The following is a 22,686-nucleotide window of genomic DNA, read 5'->3' as shown; positions in this document are numbered from 1 at the left end:
CACGTACACCAACAAACGTTACCCAGACGGGATACAAAAGTAAAATAAATTCAAAAATAAATTAAAGAAATTTCCAGACCGTGACAATATAATGAATTCTTTTTTTTTTTGTGTTAAGTAGGTACTACTAAATGGTTTGATAGTAATTTTTACAATTCTTAAATCAAAAGTCAACTTTCCAAAACACTGTAATTTCCTTAACCTTCATCATTAAAATATAAAATTGTCATATATTAAATAGTCATAAGTTAATGGGGGAGCATTGTTTCTTTATTTCCACTCAAATACTATGGTATCTTCTCAAGTTAGTAAAGAGTTGTGTGGAACTGGAAAATCATTAGCCGCCTTAACTAGATACTGTATTTTGGCTTTGCAATATTTAAATGATTTACGTGAAAGCGGTCAAGAAATGCTGCAATATTTGGACTCTTTTCCAGTTATAAAAAGAAAAAAAAAGAATTTTTTTATTGATTAATTTATTCAGAAAATTGGCTCTACAGAAGCAAGCACACTCCTTACAGTCAGCTTACTTTTTTCGAAGTCTAGAATGTATCCAAAGAGCAGAAATCAGTTGATACTGTTTTAGTTGGTGGTGACTGATTTTACAAAGCATAAAAAACTAAATCGTTGACTAAATATACAATACTGATGAGACTGGTTTATTTTAGAAGTCTTAACCCCCTAGGTAGTGCGAACAAAACTTCTGTGGAAGGGGTCAGACAAATCACATAGCTCTTCTGATTATATCTGTGCCACAGTAATGAAACTTTATGATGGTATGGTAAGTGCAACAAAGTTGTCTTATTTTCTTTCTGTTTACATTGTGTTGTGGTATTTAATTGCTTTGAAGGCCATGACGTTAATGGTAGGAAGCAGACAGCATATTGACATGCTCATCGATTGGCCTGATGCCCATGTTTGCATTGGTGCATTAGTAAAGTATTTACTATACTTGGAGTTCAAGCCACATCTTATGCTAATTTTTGCAATTGTTCTTCTTAGGAGAATTGATTGTGAAATTTTAGTATGTGATGAAAATGCAATGAAATGTGCGCACACCATGGACATAAGTGTAAAATGGTGAAGAAAGGGAATGCCAGGGGTGGCTGCTGATCTGGGCAAACCAGCCAACTGCCCAGGGTCACGTACCTAATGGGGTCCCACACCAGCTGTTTTGTCTAGAGACGTACAAGACTGTAAAATCCAGATAAAACGACACAATTAATGACGATGCACTTGCAAACAACTCGATTGGCAGCAAGCGTGCACGATAGCACAACTTACCGCCATGATGGTTGAACAATAACTGTTGCTTCGTTGCCGGAAGCTGCAGGGCTACCCACCTTGGCAGGCAGCCAAATTGAAAAACTTGGCGCGGCTAGAAAGCAGCGCGGGAAGTTCAAAATTCAAATGTTTTAAACACTATACACTAAATTACACACAATATTTACAAGTCCAAACATTACCGCCCGCCTTGAAATGTCCCATTTCAACAATCGTACGGTAGCGGGCAGAGCTTCACCACAGGACGCTTCAAAGTTCCACTAGAAGTCTGGATAGTAGCCACTCTGGCAACACCATCTTTCCCAGGGTAGAGCTCAAAGATGCGCCCCAAGCGCCACTGTAGAGGTGGGAGTCTGTCTTCTTTCAGGAGCACAAGTTGGTTGGCAGTGGGACTAACTCCCTGCTCATTCCATTTCTGCCGCTGTTGGAGCGTGTGTAAGTAATCCCTGTGCCAACGATACCAAAAGTCCTGTTGGAGGCGTTCCACAAGTTGCCAACGTTGAAGGTGGTTTAGCCGTACATCCCTCAAGTTAGGCTCTGGTAATGTGACCAGTGGCTCCAGGGTTAATAAATGGCCAGGGGTTAGAGCACTGATGTCATTGGGATCAGAGCTCAAAGGGCACAGGGGTCTCGAGTTCAACGTAGCTTCCACCTGTACTAGAAGGGTGTAAAGCTCTTCAAATGTGAGCACTTGTTCACCAATAACTTTACTTAAGTGAGTCTTGAATGACTTTACCCTTGCCTCCCACAAACCACCAAAATGGGGAGCAGCAGGAGGATTGAAGTGCCACATTACACCTAGCTGAGACAACACATCAGTGACAGCCTGATGGTGTGGTGTCGACGACAGAAGTTGCTGAAGTTCCTTAAGACGCGTGTGAGTTCCGACAAAGTTGGTCCCACAATCACTGTAGATATCAGATGTTCTCCCACGCCTGGCAAGAAAACGTTTGTAGGCTCCAATAAAGGTATCAGTGGACAGGTCTGAAGCTAGTTCTGCATGAACGGCCTTTGTAGCGCAGCAGACAAAAATACAAAGGTAAGCCTTCAAAACCTTTGCCCCACGGACCCGACCAAGTTTAACCATAAAGGGACCAGCATAGTCAACTCCTACTTTGGCAAATGGTTTAACCTATTGCACTCTCATAGCGGGAAGATCGCCCATGAGAGGTGTGCTTGCTACTGGTCTTTGCTTGAAATATGGAACACAGTGACGCAAGCAGCGAGAGATGGCATCCTTATCTGCAAGAATCCAGAATTGTTCTCTAAGAATTCCTCTAAGTGTCTGAACTCCAGGATGATGATTCTTTTCATAATAGTGGTTAATAATGAGATCAGTCAAATGGTGAGATTTTGGAAGCAGCACCGGGTGCTTCTGCTCAAAAGGAACACTGGAGTGAGCTTAACGACCACCTACCCTTATCAGGCTACTGTCATCAAGAAAGGGTACTAGTTTGCGAATCTGAGGGGAAATGCACTCTCCCTTCTTCAGAGCACTTATATCCTCTTTGAAATGATGTGATTGTACCCAGAAGAGCCAAAAATGTAAAGCCTTATTCAGCTTATCAGGAGACATATTATCAGTCTTGCTCTCTTTCAGTGACACGCGACAATTGTGGGCAAAGTGCAATAAACAGCACGTGACACGCAGGAGCCTGTTTAGTCTTTTGAATCGCATTGCCAACTGGCCAAGATCATCAGAAGACGTTACAGTGGTCAAGGTCTTCTTCTCCATCACGGCGGGATCCACTTCCACTGCATCTGGTGACTGGGAAGGCCACTGTCCGGGTGACTCTATTAACCACGGTGGACCAGTCCACCACAAGTGATGATCCAATAGTTGAAGAGGGAAGAGACCACGAGAGGCACAGTCAGCAGGATTGAACTCAGACAGTACGTGTTTCCACCAACTGGGACGGGTAAGCTCTTGGAGTTCGCTTACCCGGTTAGCTACAAAAGTCTTCAACTGATGAGGAGATGAGTTAATCCATGCTAAAACCACTTGTGAGTCTGTCCAGGCTGTGATGGAAGATACGGGCAAAACTTCTTGGTAAGTCTCAATCACATGGTTGAGCACACGTGCCAACAGTAGTGCTCCACAAAGCTCCAGGCGAGGTAAGGTTTGGCTTTTGACTGGTGCAACCTTGGATTTACTTATCAGCAGACGAATGATGGTTCGATCATCTGAGCACACTATGCGCAGGTACACCATGGCCGCGTAACCAATCTCAGAACTATCACAGAAACCACACAGCTGATAGGTAGAGCCTTCTGGACCCTTAATGAACTGAGAGACAGCAATGGAGGACAACCGAGGGAGCTCCCGGCTAAAATGATACCACTGAGAAACAAGATCAGGGGGGAGGTGATCATCCCAGTCAATGGACCGCACCCACAACAGTTGCAATAGATGCTTTGCAAACATTAACAGTGGAGTAAGCCATCCTAGAGGATCAAATATTCTGGCTACATTGGCAAGGATGCTCTTCTTCGTAACACGACTCGAGTGGCCTCGGATTACATAGGAGAAGGTGTCCGAAACTGGGTTCCATTGAAGTCCTAAGACCTTGACCACAACTTGACTCTCAGGATCCAGATCAAATGATTGGGGCATATCAACATCTTCAGACGGAAGCCAGTCTATGAGCGCTGAATGGTTGCTCATGAACTTCCTTAACTTGAAGCCCCCTTTGGCAAGAAGAGCTCGAAGGTCCTTTTGGACAATATTTTTCAAGAAACGAAGTAAAACTACTAAGAGTGGGAAACTCGTCTGTTAATGTCATTTCCCATTGTGTTTGTAAGGCAGTATCCAAACGTTTGCATAGAATGGGCAGCAGCATCAGATCCCACTGCTCTACAGGGACAGACAAGGCCCTAAGAGCAGACACATTCTCTGTAACAGTGTTCAACAGTTGGCGCAATGCCTTGGGAGAGTCATCTGACGCAGAGGGTGCTTGAAAGCCTCCACATGCACAGACACAATGAGCCTCTTGTTCTCGTACCTACCAACAAGTAGTTTCCAAGCCACATCAAAGTTTACTTCAGACATGGGCAAGGCCTAAATCATGCTGAGGGGTTCACCACTGAGAGCAGTCTTCAGATAAGCCAGTTTCTCAACAGATGAAAGGTCACTATTGTTAGCAACAAGAGTGCAAAATAGGTTGGAGAAGTTAGGCCAATGTTTAATGCTACCCTCAAAACTTGGAAGTGTAATTTTTGGTAAAGCCACCCTAGAATTGCTTACCTTGGGCTTTGACGATGTCGAGCTCTCCATCGAACACCCCTCCAGGACACTTACCATCGCCATGACTTCAAAATATTTCTCTTTGAAGTCGTCCATACGTGCCGTCAGTTCTGAGAGATCAATGTCAGAATTTTGTGTTGCCCCAAGAACCACAAAATCCGCCTCAAACTTATCACAGACTTGGGGTGGATCACGAACTGTGGCCCAAAACAAGCCTTGCTTAGAAGCATCATCACAACACTTTGAGAAAGGTCGACGGCACGTTTGAGCCGAGCCTCTGCTAGGCGGATACGCACGAGTGCCGAGCCTATATCGGCCATGGTCACACACAGAAGCAAAGGACGAAATAACCAAAAAGGCACGACAACAAAGAAATAAACACAACTAAGACCAATATAACCATGGTTAGACATAGCAAATCAAAATTTATATCCAGCAAAACACCTAACGTAACGAAAAACATGAACAGACGCCGACAAATAATACAACATAACCCCAGCACGAAATATATTCCACAGAAACAAAGAATATATAACAGTTTCTTAGATCACTAAGTCTCTGAAAATTTCTTCTAAAACACGTTGCCGAAGAGATCTTGACCATGAAAATAATCTAAATAACGAAAGTATAGCGCATAATAGGAACGAAGTGTGATTGTTTACCACGTGCACACGAAACACGTTTCAAACAATACCAGAAAAAACCGGAACTATCCGGCCCGGAGGACCAAATATTTGTCTAGAGACGTACGAGACTGTAAAATACAGATAAAAAGACACAATTAATGACGATGCACTTGCAAACAACTCGATTGGCAGCAAGCGTGCACGATAGCACAACTTACCGCCATGATGGTTGAACAACAACTGTTGCTTCGTTGCCGGAAGCTGCAGGACTACCCACCTTGGCAGGCAGCCAACTTGAAAAACTTGGCGCTGCTAGCAAGCAGCGCGGGAAGTTCAAAATTCAAATGTTTTAAACACTATACACTAAATTACACACAATATTTACAAGTCCAAACACCAGCCCTTTTACTACGGACACACCTGTACCTAAGGCTGCCCGTGACAACAAGGGCAACGCGCCCATATAGCTCAACATTTGTATATTTCCCTGCGTGATCGTTAGACCCTTCTTCCATTGCGAGTCCAAGGGCAACAAATGTGAGACACAATACGCGCGAAGATTGTGTTGCCGATAACCGGTTCCTCTCTCAAACTGCTTTCCGTAAATGTAGCGCAGACATTCTGGACTAGTTGAACAGAATAATACGTTTTTTTCATGTGCAATTTCGCGATTATCAAAATAAAATACAAGTCTACCGTGTAAGACCATGTATCAGAAGATCGTAAAGAAAGAAAATCTCTCGTGCTTGGTGGAAGAAAAGGAAGCAACAGCTAGTTAAGTAAGTAAAAATCTTACAGGATTTAATTTCAAAACACGCATTTTGTATTAATTATTATATGTTTTTAAGCAAGGGTATGAAGAGAGTGAATGAGTGAGTGAATAAGTTATTTTGGTATACACGATTCAAGGCCCTGAGCGAATGCAGCATGCATCAGACAGCTCGGACTGCCAACAAATTATGCTAAACAGCTGTACGTATCTGAAACAACCCATGGCTAGCTTAGGTTCTTACTTCTTGTTTACAATAAGAGTGTCTTATGAGTGTACACCAATCCCTCGCATAGCACGTCTTCAATTAATGCGAATTCAGTTAGCACGATGTAAATTTTACTGCCCTAGTCTCGAATAGCACGTCTGTAAATTTCAGTTAGCACGAAATCGCCACAGGCTAAAAAAAATCTCGGAAACGACGCGACGTCAGGTATGGAATTCGAGGGGGGAAGAGTGGTTTGGAATGCGAGGGGAAAGAGATGCGCACGCAGATAAACAAACACCGGGCCGTACTGTTGATGCCCGGCCGCAGACCAGGCCATACCGTTGATGCCCGGCTGCAGAACAGGCCGTACCGTACAGAAACCAAAGCAGATGAAATTGGACACGTTTTTTAAAAAAAAAGCAAGATGATTGTGTTAATTTCACCCCAGAAAATATTTAACTAACTTTTATGTTTTGTATATGTACATATTGTACATACAGTAAACTCCCGGTATATCGCGCCCCGATTGATCGCAGAATCGGGTATATCGCGGGTCAAACCATGTCCCCCAGTCAGAAATGAATAATAATAATGGAATAAATGGTTGACAGCCGATTAGGATAATTTTGCGTTGTAACTAACAAACTAAGCATCGGGCAGAAAAAAGCCTAGGCGTAGAAAATGTCCGCAGTAAAATTCTAAACAAGATATCTCCGTACATTATTCCTCTATCTTGTAGGGTTTTCAAATTATGGTCCAATCCAGCCCAGTGATATTTTCTGAAACACTAGTTCTTAACGTCGCTTTATCTCACAAATGAAGCATCGGACAGGGGACCTGATAAAGCCCACCATCCAGCGACATTATCCAGCGTGACTCGGCTGGGGATTGATGTTGGATAGACTTGGTTGTCGGCAAGCGCTGGGTAGGGAGAGACGAGCCGAGAACATGGAGAGAGGTAGAGATTAGAGCGGGCAGAAACACCAGGGGGAGTGGGGGAGGGAATGTGTTCACGCAGCACACAGGCAGAGCATGAGTCACTTGACTGAGCAGCGTCGCTGCGTACAAGGCAAAATCAGGTAGTCCGGTGTTTAAAATTCCACTCCAGAATCTTAATTGGTACTTTACTGGACATCTGTATATAAATGTTTTGTTACAACTTAAACCTACAGACGTAATATTATTGGGTAATTCATTGTATTATACAAGTTCATCTTTTTACTTTGGTATAATGTTTTAACATTAAATAGTAAAGTAAATCGGCTAGCGTATTTTTAATCTTTGCCCAGGAATTCCCAGTGGTCCAATATTTACGTGAACCATACTGTACCACTTTTGCCGTGAGGTAGTAAACAAGTCCCGGAAATGTTTATGTGTAGCGGTCACCCGACCTTTAACCAGAGGCTGGGGAATATAACAGTTGCCGATCCGAGCCACACACACTCAGCAACTCGACACAGCATTTGGTGAAATAAGTAAAGACAAAGTTTAACACGGTTTTTAATACGGCGTCACTGATTGCGCTAAAATTAAATTGGCGCAATTTTTGTTTCCCACATGTGACCATTTATAATTTACTGTAAGCATGGATAATAAAGTTTAACCACTTGACACGATAGACGATTCTTTATTTTTTATTGTACTAATGCTAGAATCGTTTTTTTCCTGTATCTGCGGCCTGCTTCTACAAAAGACAAGCTATCTGTAAGTAAATCTAGAATTTTTATTTTGTCAATCAAACTCGGTACTTTGCGATTCATATTCGGTTTGAAGTATCATTACGGCCTTTCTTTTTAGAAGACTTTGACCACAGAATCGTGTGTAACCGCACACACTGCACTTACTTTGTTACGGACACTGACGAAGCAGATACTGTGGCTGACACCACGAGACTGGCAGCAGCAGCTTGTGTGCCGCACGTGTGTATGGCGGCGTGTGGCGCGCTCGTAGGCCGTGCGACAAACTGTGCGCGGCACGCGGAAAAATAAAAACAATTCAACATTTAATATTTATCTTTAAAATTTATTATTTTTATTTTTCACCCGTGTTTAGTGGAAACTGCGGATGCAAAGTCCGCACAAAGGCGGGCTGTCTATACTGTGCGTGCTTGCCGACCTATTAGAACACAGGCGGTGTTTTATGCCTTCTGACCTTGGTCACATCGAAACATCGCGGTTATGCAACAACGCGGGTAAAAGTTATGTCCCCCGACAACCGCGTTAAATAGGGAGTGTACCCGTATTTTAATGTTATGTTTGTGCTCTAGGGAAAATCTAAATCTGTTTATCTGTTAACTGATTTGTTTACATAGCCGCTTTTATAAGAGGTGTGCATAACAAATTAAATGTTTACATATGGCTGTGTGTTTTAAAGTTATATAAAACCGGTTGTTAATTTCATAAAAGTGTTTTAATGTTGTTAAGTTTTAAACGTAATAACAAAGGATCCAGCTGCTTGCAACAGCAGGCAGACAGACGCGCGCGCGCGTGTTGAAGGTCACGCCTGGGCGGGCAAGCCAACCTGCTGACTGACGGTAAATATGTTACCACTTATCTCCCGTTACACTGTGCCATGTTTTCTTTATCTAACGTATTCGGTGGTAGGCTTAAAAAGATAAATGATATGACATATGCATTTTCAAGTATTATTCTACGCATTTATATTATGTAAAGATTACTTCCCTACACATCTTGGAACACATTAAATAATTTAGCCTTATATTTATGGGGACTAATGCTTCAGAATACGCGATTTCGATTAACACGAACATTTTTAGGAACGAATTAGTCGTGCTAAGTGAGGGATTGGTGTATAGTGTTTTATTTAATAAATAATAAAGGGATGAAATGATTACATATTAAAGGCTGTGTCGTCCGTTTACATGATGTAGGAAAGGTTAACTAAAGCAATAGAAAAGTATCCAATTATATATATATATATATATATATTTTTTTTTTCTTAAAGTGTAAAAACAGTTGAAAGTGAAGTTCATTGTAAGACCTTGATAGTAAGTGTTACAGTTCTTCCTGAAATAATTTTTTTATGAGAAACATTTTGCTTGTTATTTTTAAAGGATTTTGGCAATGGGCGGCAAATTACTAATTAAATAACTATTTTTTTACATCGCCATTGCAGTGCATACGCACTGTCTTGAGTTTCTTCAATGCATTTCGGTACGAATTACTTGAATAATTTGTATCAGTATTTTAAAAGCTCCCGTTCATGGCCTTAAGGGTGTATGACCCGTTCCAGATCATGATTTTAGATTTATATTAATCACTGATCAACTTTTAGACATTTTCAATCGTTTAACTTTCACGAAATGAAAAATATATATAGTTGCATACTTTTTGCATAACTAGCTGCCAAAGTTACATTTTTAACCTTTTTGGGTTGTACAAATAACGAGAATTTAATTTATTGCAGAACTGAAACTTTTTAGGATTAACTGCAATGCCACTGGCTACTTCAAGAAATGGTTTGCATTTCTATCACAAAAACTCATTTCATGTTTCTTGGCTGTCAAGATCATACAAATTTTGAGAATTTTGAAATGTCAGGTAAAATTAATTAATATTTTCTGAAAGAAATGCAAACCATTTCTTGAAGTAGCCAATTGCATAGCAGTTAATCCTAAAAAGTTTCAGTTCTGCAATAAATTAAATTCTCCTTATTTCTACAACCCAAAAAGGTTAAAAATGTAACTTTGGCAGCTAATTATGCAAAAAGTATGCAACTATATATATTTTTCATTTCATGAAAGTTAAACAATTGAAAATGTCTAAAAGTTGATCAGTGATTAATATAAATCTAAACTCATGATCTGGAACGGGACATACGCCCTTAAACATGGACAGTAATATGAATTTTAATTCGATAACGTAACCATGTCCACAAAATGTCTGTATCATGAGCCAGTGGGTTGAAATCATGGCAGAGAATACAGACATATAGTGTATATGTATATATATTTTAACAATACAAATACCCCACCATTATACGCTTTATTCACAAAATTTCACAAGAAATCTTTGTATGAAATATAACATGAAAGTTATATTTTACTTTCAGGAGCAATGCTATGACTTGGCAGCAGCTACATTCTCGCCCATGCCAGGCCAAAATAATACAGGTTGATATAATGAAAGCTGTATTGTGGGTGATATATCAAGAAAAAATTATTTCAGGTAACCACAATATTGAGCACTACAAGAAATATTTAAGGGCAGCCATTAAGTGTTTTATTGACATCCACACTGCCAACTTGTTTATGGGGTGTGTGCAATATTATGGAAGTATCTTTACTAAACTTTTGAAGCCAATATGCAGTTATTTCTAAAACTAATTACATCACAAAAATATTTTGGCAGGGTCAACTATATTTCAAACATATTATCAGTGTACAAAATATAATGGAGTTGATAAGGGAAATTGTTTTACAATTAAATGTACTTTTTTTTGTTCTAGGAATGTACACAAAAAAATTCGTCGACCAGCAACAACGAGCAAGACAAAGAAGGAAACATCAACGGTTGCACAATACCAAGATACAAAAAATGAAAGCGAAAAAATACTTTATACTGCAGATGAGCACTATGGTTTGGCACGGGCAAAGGAAGATCAACCAGAGATTACGATTACAGCATCAGAGTTTGAGGATAAGAAAAGAAGTTTCGTTGCTAGTCTCGTGCGGACCGAAGAAGAGCGAAATGAGCTACAGAGAACGACTTTGTTGCAATACAGATGTCACTTGAATACAGAGAGGAGGAAGTTACTAACTACTTCCCATTTCGGCAGGGTTTGTAAAATGAGGGCTACAACATCTTGTAGAAACATAGTTCATTCCATATTGTATGGAAACTTCAGCACAAAAGGTACACAGTATGGTATTGCCAACTAACCTGTAGCAAAGTCTAAAATGGCCGAAGATCATGGAATAGTGGCAACAGAGTGTGGCTTATTCATAGATTCTGAATATCTTTTTCTTGGTGGAACTCCAGGTACATTTAAAATATGCAATTATATCGTCACCTGATTGGCAAAAGGGCAAATGTTACATTTTTTACGATTTTTAGTTTTATGTTGGTAAAATTCTTTAAAATGCAATACACATCTTGGCAAAGGGACTACCTACATAAAAAGTAAACTGGTGTTTTTATTCCGATGTCTCTTTTTTTGCCTATATTGTATTTGTTAATATTTTAATAGTTTTTTGTTCCTCCTGTAAAATTACGATTTTGTAACATTCGTCCTTTTGCCAATCAGGTGACGATATATATTTTAAATTTTGATAATGTAATTTCGGTTTTACAATTAACTCATACAGAAGTCATGTAAAATTATGTTGCAGATGGTTTGGTGCGTGACTATGCCATTATGGAAATTAAGTGCCCTCTTTCAGCAGATAAGTACCTACCAAAGTCCGAAAGAAGCTATCGATAATGGACAGGTTATCATATTCAGCTATATATGTGTTTCTTTTAGCTCTTAAGTATTGCTAAATACAATGACCACTTATTGAAAATGAACTTTTAGATTCATTTTGTACAATATTTGTGGCATAAAACATATCATGTACTGATTTCAGATTACTCACTGCGCAATAATTAACGGAAAACCGCTACTGAGACGTGATTCAAACTATTTTATCAAGTGAAAGGGCAGATGTACATAACGGGAAGAAAATATTGTTACTTTGTGCTTTATACTTCCCACTGGATGACATGAAATTATCGAAAAAGACGCTTTCTGGTGCGAAAAAAATGGAAGCATATTTGTGCAGGTATTTTTCTTATTATTTTACATACAATTATTGAGTATATCAGTAAAATGTGTAGTTCATACAGCGGTGCAAAATGAAATCTACATTTATATGCCTCTACGGTTCTTCTTTTTTGTAACACATCTTTCACAGTAAGGTTTTTATACCACTGATATCCATTTACAACTTATACATTGCATTACTGGTAGTTTTTTCGTAAGCTATTTTGGTACACACACATTTACGACTCAAATATGTCTTCTTATCAATATCTTAACATATACAGAGAACTTGCAGTGTTAAAATAAAAATATAATTAAAGTTTATGTTACACACATACAACATACCTAAGCGAATTTATAATTATGTTTGTTTCAGATTCGACAAGGAATGTCTGCTGCAGGAAATAGTAAACCCTCAGTTTTCAAAAAGATTTGCCAAGATGAATATTAAGGAGCCCTTATACATAATAACAGCCTAACAAGAAGCCCAGAGGGCCAAAGAAGAGAGACTTGTGAGGAGCTGTAATTGAATATATAGTGAACCACAGCTTAATACTTGTATTTTGCACCACTTTAATGTAATTAATATAATTTCAAAAATAAATTTATTTTTCAAAACACACAAACCGTTTACATTTTTTTGTGCATCCCAATATTTAAAAATCGAGCATAAAAAATTAAAAAACCAAAGTGAAAACAGTATTCCAGATTTATACAAATTCGCTGATATTGGGAATGTTGAGGTTGTGTTCCAAGCAACTATTTTGCTTACGAAAATTAACTCTCAAGTGATATGTAAAATTTGATGTTTTCAATTGCGAAAGTAACAGTTTAAAGGGACGTAAGTGTGTTTTTATTTCTGGAATTTGAGTTCTCTTGAGTTTAATTATTTTTTCCTGAAAGGCTTTCTTAATAACGTATTGAAGGAGGAATTTAGAGAACAAGCTGTTTTGATTACTTTTATTGAATAATTTATTCGCAATGTTCAATAACAGCAGGAGCTGCGGAGATCAACTGGTAAAGACCCTAGCCTCCCACCACGACGATTCGGGTTCGAACCCCGGTGGGTTCCATCCCCAGACCTTTGCATGTGGGAATCGTGCTAGATGATGTCGCTATTCCGCGGGCTTTCTCGCCTTGCATCATAACACGCTTAAAAATCTAAAAAACACGCTTTCTATAGAAAACCAAACTAAAAAATAGAAAATAAATTTGAATTAAGAATAGTGTAAAACATTTTAATAAATATAAATTAATAATAGTGTATATAAGAAAAAAAATAAGAAAAGGAAACAAGCAATTTGTGCTACTGTCAAAAAACCAAAAGGCCATTGCCGATAATCCGTCTCGGTTTCAGGAAATGTCAGTCACCACTTTCTTATCGCTCGCATGTCTGCTCCGCATTCACTCAAGGTGTTGGGGATAGAAGCAACATATCTCCACAAATAGATGTTCTGTTTTCATGAGAGAAAATATTTAAAATATTTAATTTTGATTACTAGTTTTGACAGGCTTATTATTACTCAAGTAATGTTCAAGTTGCAAATTACTATAGAACATGGTAACGTGCGTGTCTAAGACATAGCTTTTTGTGGTATTTATGCTGCATTCATTCACTGCAATCAAGAAAATAATGTTTAAAATGGCTTTTTTCCATATTTTTTTATTCAGAAATTTTAAATATTTTTAAAAATATAAAAAGTCTCAGACAATTATAGGACATTATATTACTTACTTCCAAAATGTTTATAGCTTTAACTTCATTCATTCTCCCAAAAAAGATCAACAACGGTACACGTTTCCCACTATTTAGCCCACCGTACCCAGCAGCCCTAATAGCACAATTTATGATAAATGAACAAAACCGTAGTCAAATTTTAAGTTTCAGGTTGACTTAAAAAAGTTATTTTAAAAGTTTATTTTTCAAGTTTTCGATGAGAGGTTCCCATTCCATACCCCAAGGCACCGCAATAACGCCCCTCTCTAAAATATTAAGGTCCTGCGAAAGTAAATAGTCCATACCCTCGCAAAGTCCAAAGCTGCTGCTGGCACATGCACATGAGCGTTTCAGCTATACACACGAGCTGAAGTCTTTGAGACAGCTGACCACGTGTGGTGGCATTAACCTGTATATATTCGCTTACGTGAACATTGAGGAACATACCAAGTTTATCTGTGTACGAAATCTTTGTGATAGCTAAACTATCCTGGAAAACATTTTATGATTTTAACAGTCATAACAAAAAAAAATCATTTCAAAAATACGTTATTATCCTGGGATTACAAAAACTGATATAAACCAATGTTCTCCACATGTTTGTAGTGCAGTTTATTAGCTCAGTGGTTAAATGCATGGTGATTCAATTCAAAGTTTGAGGTCCAAACCCCAACACTGGAGGTTATTTTTTAAACTTTTTTATACAACTTATTATTGCATTTTAAACACTAAAATTTAAGAAAATTTTATTTTTGCTATTTACTTGTTTCACTAATAGTTATAATAACTTTCCATTTGGTTTGGTTATCTTACACTAGGTAAGCATATAACCTTTTATTTTTTACCCCCATCTGCCTTTCCTACCCTTTTAAGCGAAATGTTGGTACTTCTTAGTTAAATTTTGCACACTTGACATTCAATATAAGACAATTACTGTCTTCATCTGGTTTCTATAAAATAAAATAAAAATATCTCCCATATACCAGTAGTTCACATTTTTGAAATAATACATTACGATTTTGTATTCAAGTTATTCCCAAAAAAAGGAGCCTCTTTGCACTGCGTAAAGCCCAGGCAGTGTCGGACCAATCAGCTTTTATCCTTTGTGTTGAAAAATATTTTTTCTGTGCCAAAAATTATGTAACCATATTTTGATAACTTTTGTAACCATTAATTTGAAAATAGTTTATTGTATTAAATCAAAACTAATTATAATTTTGCACATGTGTTATATAATTATGCATACTTTTTTTATGTATATTGACTTTTTCCAAATGGCCATGAACTATCACATGTATATACACATTTTTAACTATCTTTGTATTGCTTGTAACAGTGTAGATCATGCCCAGCTCTTGACAATGACCTGCTACTGTTAGGTACAAAGATCATTTTGGAATAATTTTTTTCCACCAAAATTTGTTTTTAAGTTCCACAAAATGTTACTTTTAGTACGGTAATTAAAATAAGTGCCTTGTGAAAAAATGATTGTTAGTAAATTTTGTTTAATTATTTTTTCTTTCATAAAGCACTGAACAGGGCTGCCATGTCATGATTATGAAACATATACATGACAAAGACAAAATCCACAAAACACAAATTCACTTTATCAAGTGGAATATTGCAATACTCATAAACAATATTTACTAACAGTCCGAAGTTCCTTCTGGCACTGATATTAAAACCTGGTGGTTGTTTGCAACTCACGGTACTAAGAATCTTTGCCCTCTCTGCAGGGCTACCAATTATTAAAAGGCTCCACTTAGGTGTACGTGGTCATAATATTCTATTTGAAATAGTAAACAAAAAATGTTATAACAGTACGGCCTGGACCACAGGCATGAAATTATCCGAACTACTTCATATTTTGTTGATGAGCCACTGCCTGAAAACATGACTGTTTCTGTTTACTTAAGAGGCCACTCCAGTGTTTCAGGGGCACTACGCAACCCGTGTTAACCTCATAAGATTCAATGCTATTTTCATTTTGCTTATAAATAATTAACTAATATAGATTTAGAAATGATGCTTGCTTGATATGTAAGACAACGATGCTCTTATCAAAGCCCCTTTCTTCAAAAACGTGCATAAATTATGGTTTTATACTAATCTTTACTAATATGCATAAGTGTATTGTCTAAGTTTGAACCATAATTTATGCACGTTTTTGAAGAAAAGGGGTTTGATAAGAGCATCGTTGTCTTACATATCAAGCAAGCATCATTTTGAAATATATATTAGTTAATTACTTATAAGCAAAATGAAAATAGCATTGAATCTTATGAGGTTAACGCGGGTTGCGTAGTGCTCCTGAAACACTGGAGTGGCCTCTTAAGGGATGACTACATGATGGAGACCGACAAGTACACTTCCTTTCTCTTGGAGGCAAGTGAACTCATGGGCCAATTTAAGAGCACCTTTCAAAATCCAACCAGTAACAACACACTTTACAATATGAAAACCTCCCAATATTCTTTGCATTTTCCATCCAACACAACCAATACTTTCTTTTTGTGTTCCTCACCTTTTCCATGAGATACTTCACGAATCGTCTTTCAGACACAATTGTTACTATTACATAAGCCAAGTATTTTGGAACATTCTAGAACCATCTCCTGTATCCAAGCATAGATAAATTAAGGAAAATATAGAAAATAAAATACACTAACTATGCGAATATACATCTACATTTGGCAAATCAACTGAAAATAGCTATAAATAGCATTACATAATAACTTAAGTATTTTTATTAAAATACATAAATGGTTGTTCATCTAGATCATTTTAAATGATCTAGATATCAGTAAAAAGTAACCTAGCAATGGTGAATTCATTTTCAGCGACTTTAAACATTTCTACATACAGTTATTTGGCCATCATATATCAAACCACAAAAATCAGTCGATATTAACTTTGATAAATTGTATTCCAGAAAGAGGTGGAAGGTGCAGTCCTTTGCAATGCCACAACATATATTTAAGAAAAAAGTTTTATTCTGTAAATAATGATATTAAAGTAAAGTTTCATGTTTGTAAAAACTAATGAGTAAATACCAGTTGATTAGGCCGATTAATTTGGGTCTTAAAAAGTGTTGAATATTAACTGTAGAATCCTTGGTGGAATAGAACAGATTTCCAATGTTTAGTAGGAATGGGTCGGGGGCTTTGATATGTTTCAGGGATGATAAAGAAGAACAGGTTAAATCTGACACTCCAACACCTGAAGTTGATGATGATGGCTATTCGATCAAGCCCAAGCAGAATGTTTGGGAAATGGCTAAGGAGAATTTTTATTCCAGCTCGGACACAGATTCAGGTAGATTTTGTTTTACACTTTGCCAACTTTCATTTTGCTAGTGGCTGTTCTGTTATTGTTTGTTTCTAACCATGCTTCTGTAAATTGTAGAAGATGAGCGTGAGCGAAAGATTCGAGTGGAAATCAAGCCTTTAACCAATGCTTCAGCACCAATTAGTGCAAGTGTGGATGAGCTGCGGGCAACGATGGAGAACATTTCACTTTCTTCTGCAGCCAATACATCTGTGAGTAACTCTTCTGGTACTAATGGTTCAAATATATTTTACTGAGGGTCCTCAGTGACTGGAATAAGTTAGGCTCATGTGGCAATGGTTGTGGGTTTTATTCCCACCCCCTGGCATGGCTCACCTGTATGATCACTTAAGTCTGTACTCAGATGGTTCAGAACCTACTATAATCATGCAGGTTCCTCACTTAAAGTGTCTGTAAATAATATTGTATAACATAAATCATACTTTTAAACTTTTTTTATTCTCTGTATTGTCCATCTCTGTGTTGTTCATGCATTCACACATCTGACATCAGCCTATTTGGTTTGTTTTTCAGTGTGTTTCTGTATTCATCTTTCTTGTCCATTCATGTGGTTTCTCTATGACACATGATAAATATCAGCAATGTCCATAAAAATTTTATAAATCAAGTTACTCTGTTCCAAGAATCATTCAAACAACATATTTGTGACTTTAGTTTTTTACATTCTTATTCCAAGTACGCAGAATCCAAGGATATGTTTCCCAACTATGTCATGCATTTTACATTTATTTAGGAGATGTGTTTTTAAAAATTGTTCTAAATATTAATGTAGTCTGTCTTTAATTGATGAATATTATCACTAAAAAGGGGATGTCACCAACATCGGGATCAACGTTTTGACAAGACTTATATAGACTGGTAGGGTTGGGTCCGGAGTATAACACCCTGCAGGCGTTCATCTCGGTGGGCCCTCTTTTAGGAGTAAGAGAGGAAGAAGTTTCCCATGACGAGTGTGTACTATTAAGATAACATCAATTTTGGAAGCGGCACGGTAGCCCAGCTACTACTACATTGCAGTTTGCGTGTTCAATTCCCGCTGCCTATTATTTTTGTTGTTGTTATTCAATTTTCAAATAATAGGCAGTTTAAAATTATTAGAATTTTTTTTCCATTGAAAACTATACTACTAAACTGCTTTTAATCCCTCCAATTTTTTTTATTGATATCATTTGAAAACAATTAACTGACAGAAAACTTTACTTATCTGTATAGTACAATATTTATTGACAAATTTATTTTTGGTGATTGGGTTTATAATTTTTCGGGTGATTATTGTCGTAACAACATTTAAAACATAATGCTTTCTCGCACCATGGATAGAATATAAAAGCTACCTTACTACACTGGTATGTACTTTTTAATACAATCAAAGCAAAACATACTTCGTTTACATTTCTAAATATTGGTTTGTCATCGCATAATTTGGATCCGTACCAAGTGTATCGTAGCTGGTGCACTCAGAATCCAGTGAACAATAGAATGAATTTTTATTGCATCTTTGCGTTTACATATTTTGCGTTTGCTCTGTAACAATTCAGGAGCCCTTTGAAAGTGTTTAATAATGTTTTTAACTTGCCAGAAAAAATAAACGTCGCATGGCTGACACAGTGGGGTCAATTTTGGTGGAATCACTTTTATAGTTCACGTAGCTTTTCCTTCTTCATTGACAAATACTTTGTCGTACAATGTATTATCAACCTGACCACTCCATTATTCTACGAATAATGAAAAAATAATTTTCCCTGACGTACTGTTTCATTGCAGACTCCAAAAATTGTTGATATAATTCTTTTGTTAATTTCCTCTTTTGGAGCAGGTAACGATGACAGTCCAGTACTCCATTTCCAAATGTTCAACTTATTTTGCAACCCCCTCTAGCAATCTCGTAACACTGCCCCTCCTTAAAACTGTTCGTCCTAAACAGGTATCATACTCTTCCAACGTGTACCCTCAATCAGTCCAAATGTACCACTTTCATATGTCCCCTCTTTCCGCTCTGAATGTGGTAGACCACGTCATTTAATCATTTCAAAGCTTCATATAGGCCTTCCCACACTGCTTGTAGTTTAGGGCACCTGCCTTTCTTTTATTGCTGGTTTTATAGCCACACCAAAACCCCTTCCTACAATCTGGTGGAGTTAGCCTTCAGGTCATATCTTGTCTTCATCCGGTTCATAGCTGATCAGAGGTTTTTATGAGCCTCATCATGTATGAGTGCCATACGCTCATTCAGATGATAGGCATAGTTGGTGGTGCTGGTTGACTCCTGGCGAAGACAGCTGAACTTGATGTCGTAGGTTAGCCTCAATTCTGTCCAAACACAATACTCGCAGGAGTCTGTCCAGTCGAGTCATGAATGAAAGCCCTATGTGCTGGTCCCCTTCTTATTGGTGGTTAGCCACAACCTTAGCAAGTTGTTTCTGTAGGGTCCTTTTGAACCTCTCCATCAGTCCATCAGACTGAGGATGTAATGCATAATCTTGGTTTTCTTTATTCCCATTAACCAACGCACCTCCCGAAATATAGTTTATTCACAATTCCGGCCTCAGTCTGAGTTCAGCTCCATTGGTACCCTAAATCTACAAATTAGGTTGTTTACTAGTGCCACAGTGGTGGCTTCCCCTGGTTAGTAAGAGCATAAGCCTCTGGCCACTTAATAAAATACAGTAAAACCAGTAACAATTCCGACCTCTGACTAGCTCAACATTGGTCTAGATTGTACATTACATAAAAACATTTGAATAATTAATTGGGTAAGAAAATACTGTTCAAATTTCATAAAAGTGTTTCTCTAAATGATTCATGATGAAAATAAAGTCTCTCGAGAACAATTAACTGATTTTAACTGCTTTTTTTAATCCTTCACAAAAATCCACAGCTCACAATGGCAGCCATTTTAAGACTGCAACACTGTTCCAGATTATTCACAACACAATAAAAAAAATGTGTTGCTTCAAGAAAACTATTTACTTCAAAATGGTACTGAAATGTCAGACCAAACGAACATTTATTACTGTTATTATTGTTTCACACGAACTCACGGTACAAGCCAAGGACTGCTTCCTTGGAACGAAGACTAAACACAAATTTTAAAATCCGTTGCGGTTCATAACACCAACGACTGCAGTCAACAAATTCTAAATAGCGCCCGAATCGCAGCTGTGAAATTTGATTCTCAACTACATAATTATATTAATTTTGAGCAATCACTCAACTGTGACCTTTCGGTACCATGACCACATGGCGACTAACATGGCAGCCCTTCTTTTCCAAGAAAGGCAAGGGTGCCCAATGTAATTTAATTTCTGACCAATAAAAAAAATTCACATAACGATATCAGCCAATACTGGGGCATGGCAACAGCATTTCAACCGCATCACAAGAGAGTTTTCCACACTTATTTAGCTCTCTCTCACTCGCTCACTCACTCACTCACACACTCTTTTTCTCTCTTACATGACTGGAAAAAATCTTACATCAGCCCACCCTCAGACAAAATACCATAGCAAAAAAAAAAACAGAAAATAGAATTATGTTTACACACAACATTATAACCAACCAAGACTTTTTCACAATAAGTAAAAAAAAATTACAATCATTAAAAAGCATTAAATAAATTTAAATTATGTTCATAAAACATGTTGCAAATGCACAAATACTTCTTAAAGACACAAGCAACTTTTATTTACATACTGATAGAAAACTAACCAAACGTTATTTCTGATTATAATACATAATAAATCTTTAATAAACTTATTTAGAAAGTAGAATGGGATGGGCAACTAACTTGGGTTCTTGCATTAAGCCTCCAACTTCTCATCTAAACGACTTGGTGTTTTATTTAGAAGTTCACAAAAACAAAATAACTGTACCAACATAACTTCAACTCTAAACACCCTTTGAAGCATCCACATAGATAATTTCAATTCACTTCATCTTTATATTTTCAACCTGAGTTATTACAAACCGTCTTAAGAAAATCCCACCTAAGATTATTTTCTGCATAATAAGTTCAAAATAATTACCACTTTACCTGTAAATAAATACAATTTTACCCTTTCAATAAAATTTCCCTTTTAATAAGTCTACAGTTTTAAATACCTTAAGAAACTTCTTAACAGAGATTTACTGTAATCAATTGCCACCAGAATATAGAGGTTACCAACTTTAGTCTTGGGAAATGGTCCAACAATGTCAATGGAGCTCTAACAATGTAGGACCGTATTTTCCATGACTTGGGTACTCATCCACCACCCTGAAGGAATCCCATTGTGCCCAATAATCTTTCACCACCCTTCGGTCACTGCATATTTCGTGCCATGATAGGTGTTATTCTCTAACCAACCTATAATTATCTCTAGTTTAGAGTCTTGTCACTATGCCACTTTTATGCTAACATTGTCCCTTTATCTTTTCTGTTAATGATAGTTATGTGTTGGGATATGTTCGCTTCCTTATTTTTTCTCTGCCCTTGTGCAATGGTCCTTGTGCAATGGTTGCAATCTGCATTGCATTATCTGCAAGAGAGGGCATCAAAATTGCTATGAATTCAGCCCTTTCTATGTTGGATTCAGCAATCATACTGCTTGTTCAATCCACCTAGCAAGTTGTCTTTCTTAGTTCTAGAACTGTAACAGCCACTTAAGGATAGCATGGTCAGTGGATACAAGGTATTTTCTCCCATATAAATACTTGTGAAAATGTTGCAAGGACTTAAGTACAGCTAGAAGTTCTTTTCTTGTGATGCAATAGTTACATTCAGGCTTAGATAAAACTTAGCTGTAGTACCCTATGACTCGTTCACTTCCATCCTAAACCTGGGAAAGTAAAGTGCCCAGCTCATCTCCGCTGGCATTTGTGTCAAGGATATGTGATGGGGATAGGCAAGTATGAGGCTATAACACGGTGCCTCTTTTAGGTTCTGAAAGGAACCTCACATTAAGAAATCCACAAAAACTTTTTCTTAAGTCAGCTGATGCAGTGGTATGGCAATAGCTGCAAACCCAGGCACAAAGCACCTATAGTAGGTACAAAGTCCTAAGAAACTCCTTACCTCCTTGTTTATTTGACAGACGGGATCTTCTTACGGTCTGATCGTACTCCATTGTGAGATCCACATGACCTAGAAATGTTATCTCATGTTGTAACAAGGAGTATTTATTAGAGCTTAATGTAAGTTGTGCATGGCAAAGCCTGTTAAAACTTTGTTTAGATTGTGTAAATGCTCATTCAAAGTATTTCCCTCCACAACCAAATGGCAGCACAGTGAATGCGAACAATTCATTTCCTTTTGAGAAAGCAGTCTTCTCCTTATCCTCTGAATGAAGCTCCACTTGTTAATAACCACTCTTCAAGTTTAGTGTCGAGAACCACCTGGTGCTAGAAAGTGTGTCAAGAGTGTTATCAATACGTGGAAGGGGGTAGCTGTCCTTTTTAGTGATGTGATTCAGCTTCTGAAAGTCCACACAGAACTTCAGTTCGCCATCCTTCTTTGTTAACAAAATGACTGGGAACATCCAGAGATTCGCTGATGGCTCTATTACCCTGCCCTTCATCATATCTATAAATATATTTTTGGCCTCCTCTAGCTTTGCTAAAGGCAGCCATCGTGGTGCCTGCTGTATTGGTTCTTCATTGTCTGAGTTTATGTCATGGTAGACTTGATTTGTTTTTTAAGGGCAACATCCCCCAGGGAGAACACATCCTGGTTGTTTCGTAGAAAAGCTA

At 37.7% G+C, this 22,686-nt stretch overlaps 1 protein-coding gene across 7 annotated transcripts in view; it reads left to right on the top strand.

Annotated features, from left to right (window-relative positions):
- Positions 1 to 22,686, top strand: part of LOC134529232 (F-BAR domain only protein 2-like) — a 220,632-nt gene that overhangs the window by 97,882 nt on the left and 100,064 nt on the right. For 5 of the 7 annotated variants that reach the window (XM_063363115.1, XM_063363113.1, XM_063363116.1 and 2 more), the window contains 2 exons: positions 16,760 to 16,926; positions 17,017 to 17,150. In XM_063363115.1, the coding sequence (XP_063219185.1) occupies positions 16,760 to 16,926; positions 17,017 to 17,150 (301 nt within the window). The remainder of the gene's footprint in view (positions 1 to 16,759; positions 16,927 to 17,016; positions 17,151 to 22,686) is intronic. The other 2 variants (XM_063363114.1, XM_063363118.1) reach the window with 1 other exon arrangement.

This window comes from Bacillus rossius, chromosome 2 (genome assembly GCF_032445375.1).
Source record: "Bacillus rossius redtenbacheri isolate Brsri chromosome 2, Brsri_v3, whole genome shotgun sequence".
NCBI lineage: Eukaryota > Metazoa > Arthropoda > Insecta > Phasmatodea > Bacillidae > Bacillus > Bacillus rossius.
The sequence above is the reverse complement of the archived record's forward strand: the minus strand, read 5'-3'. Positions and strand labels throughout refer to the sequence as shown.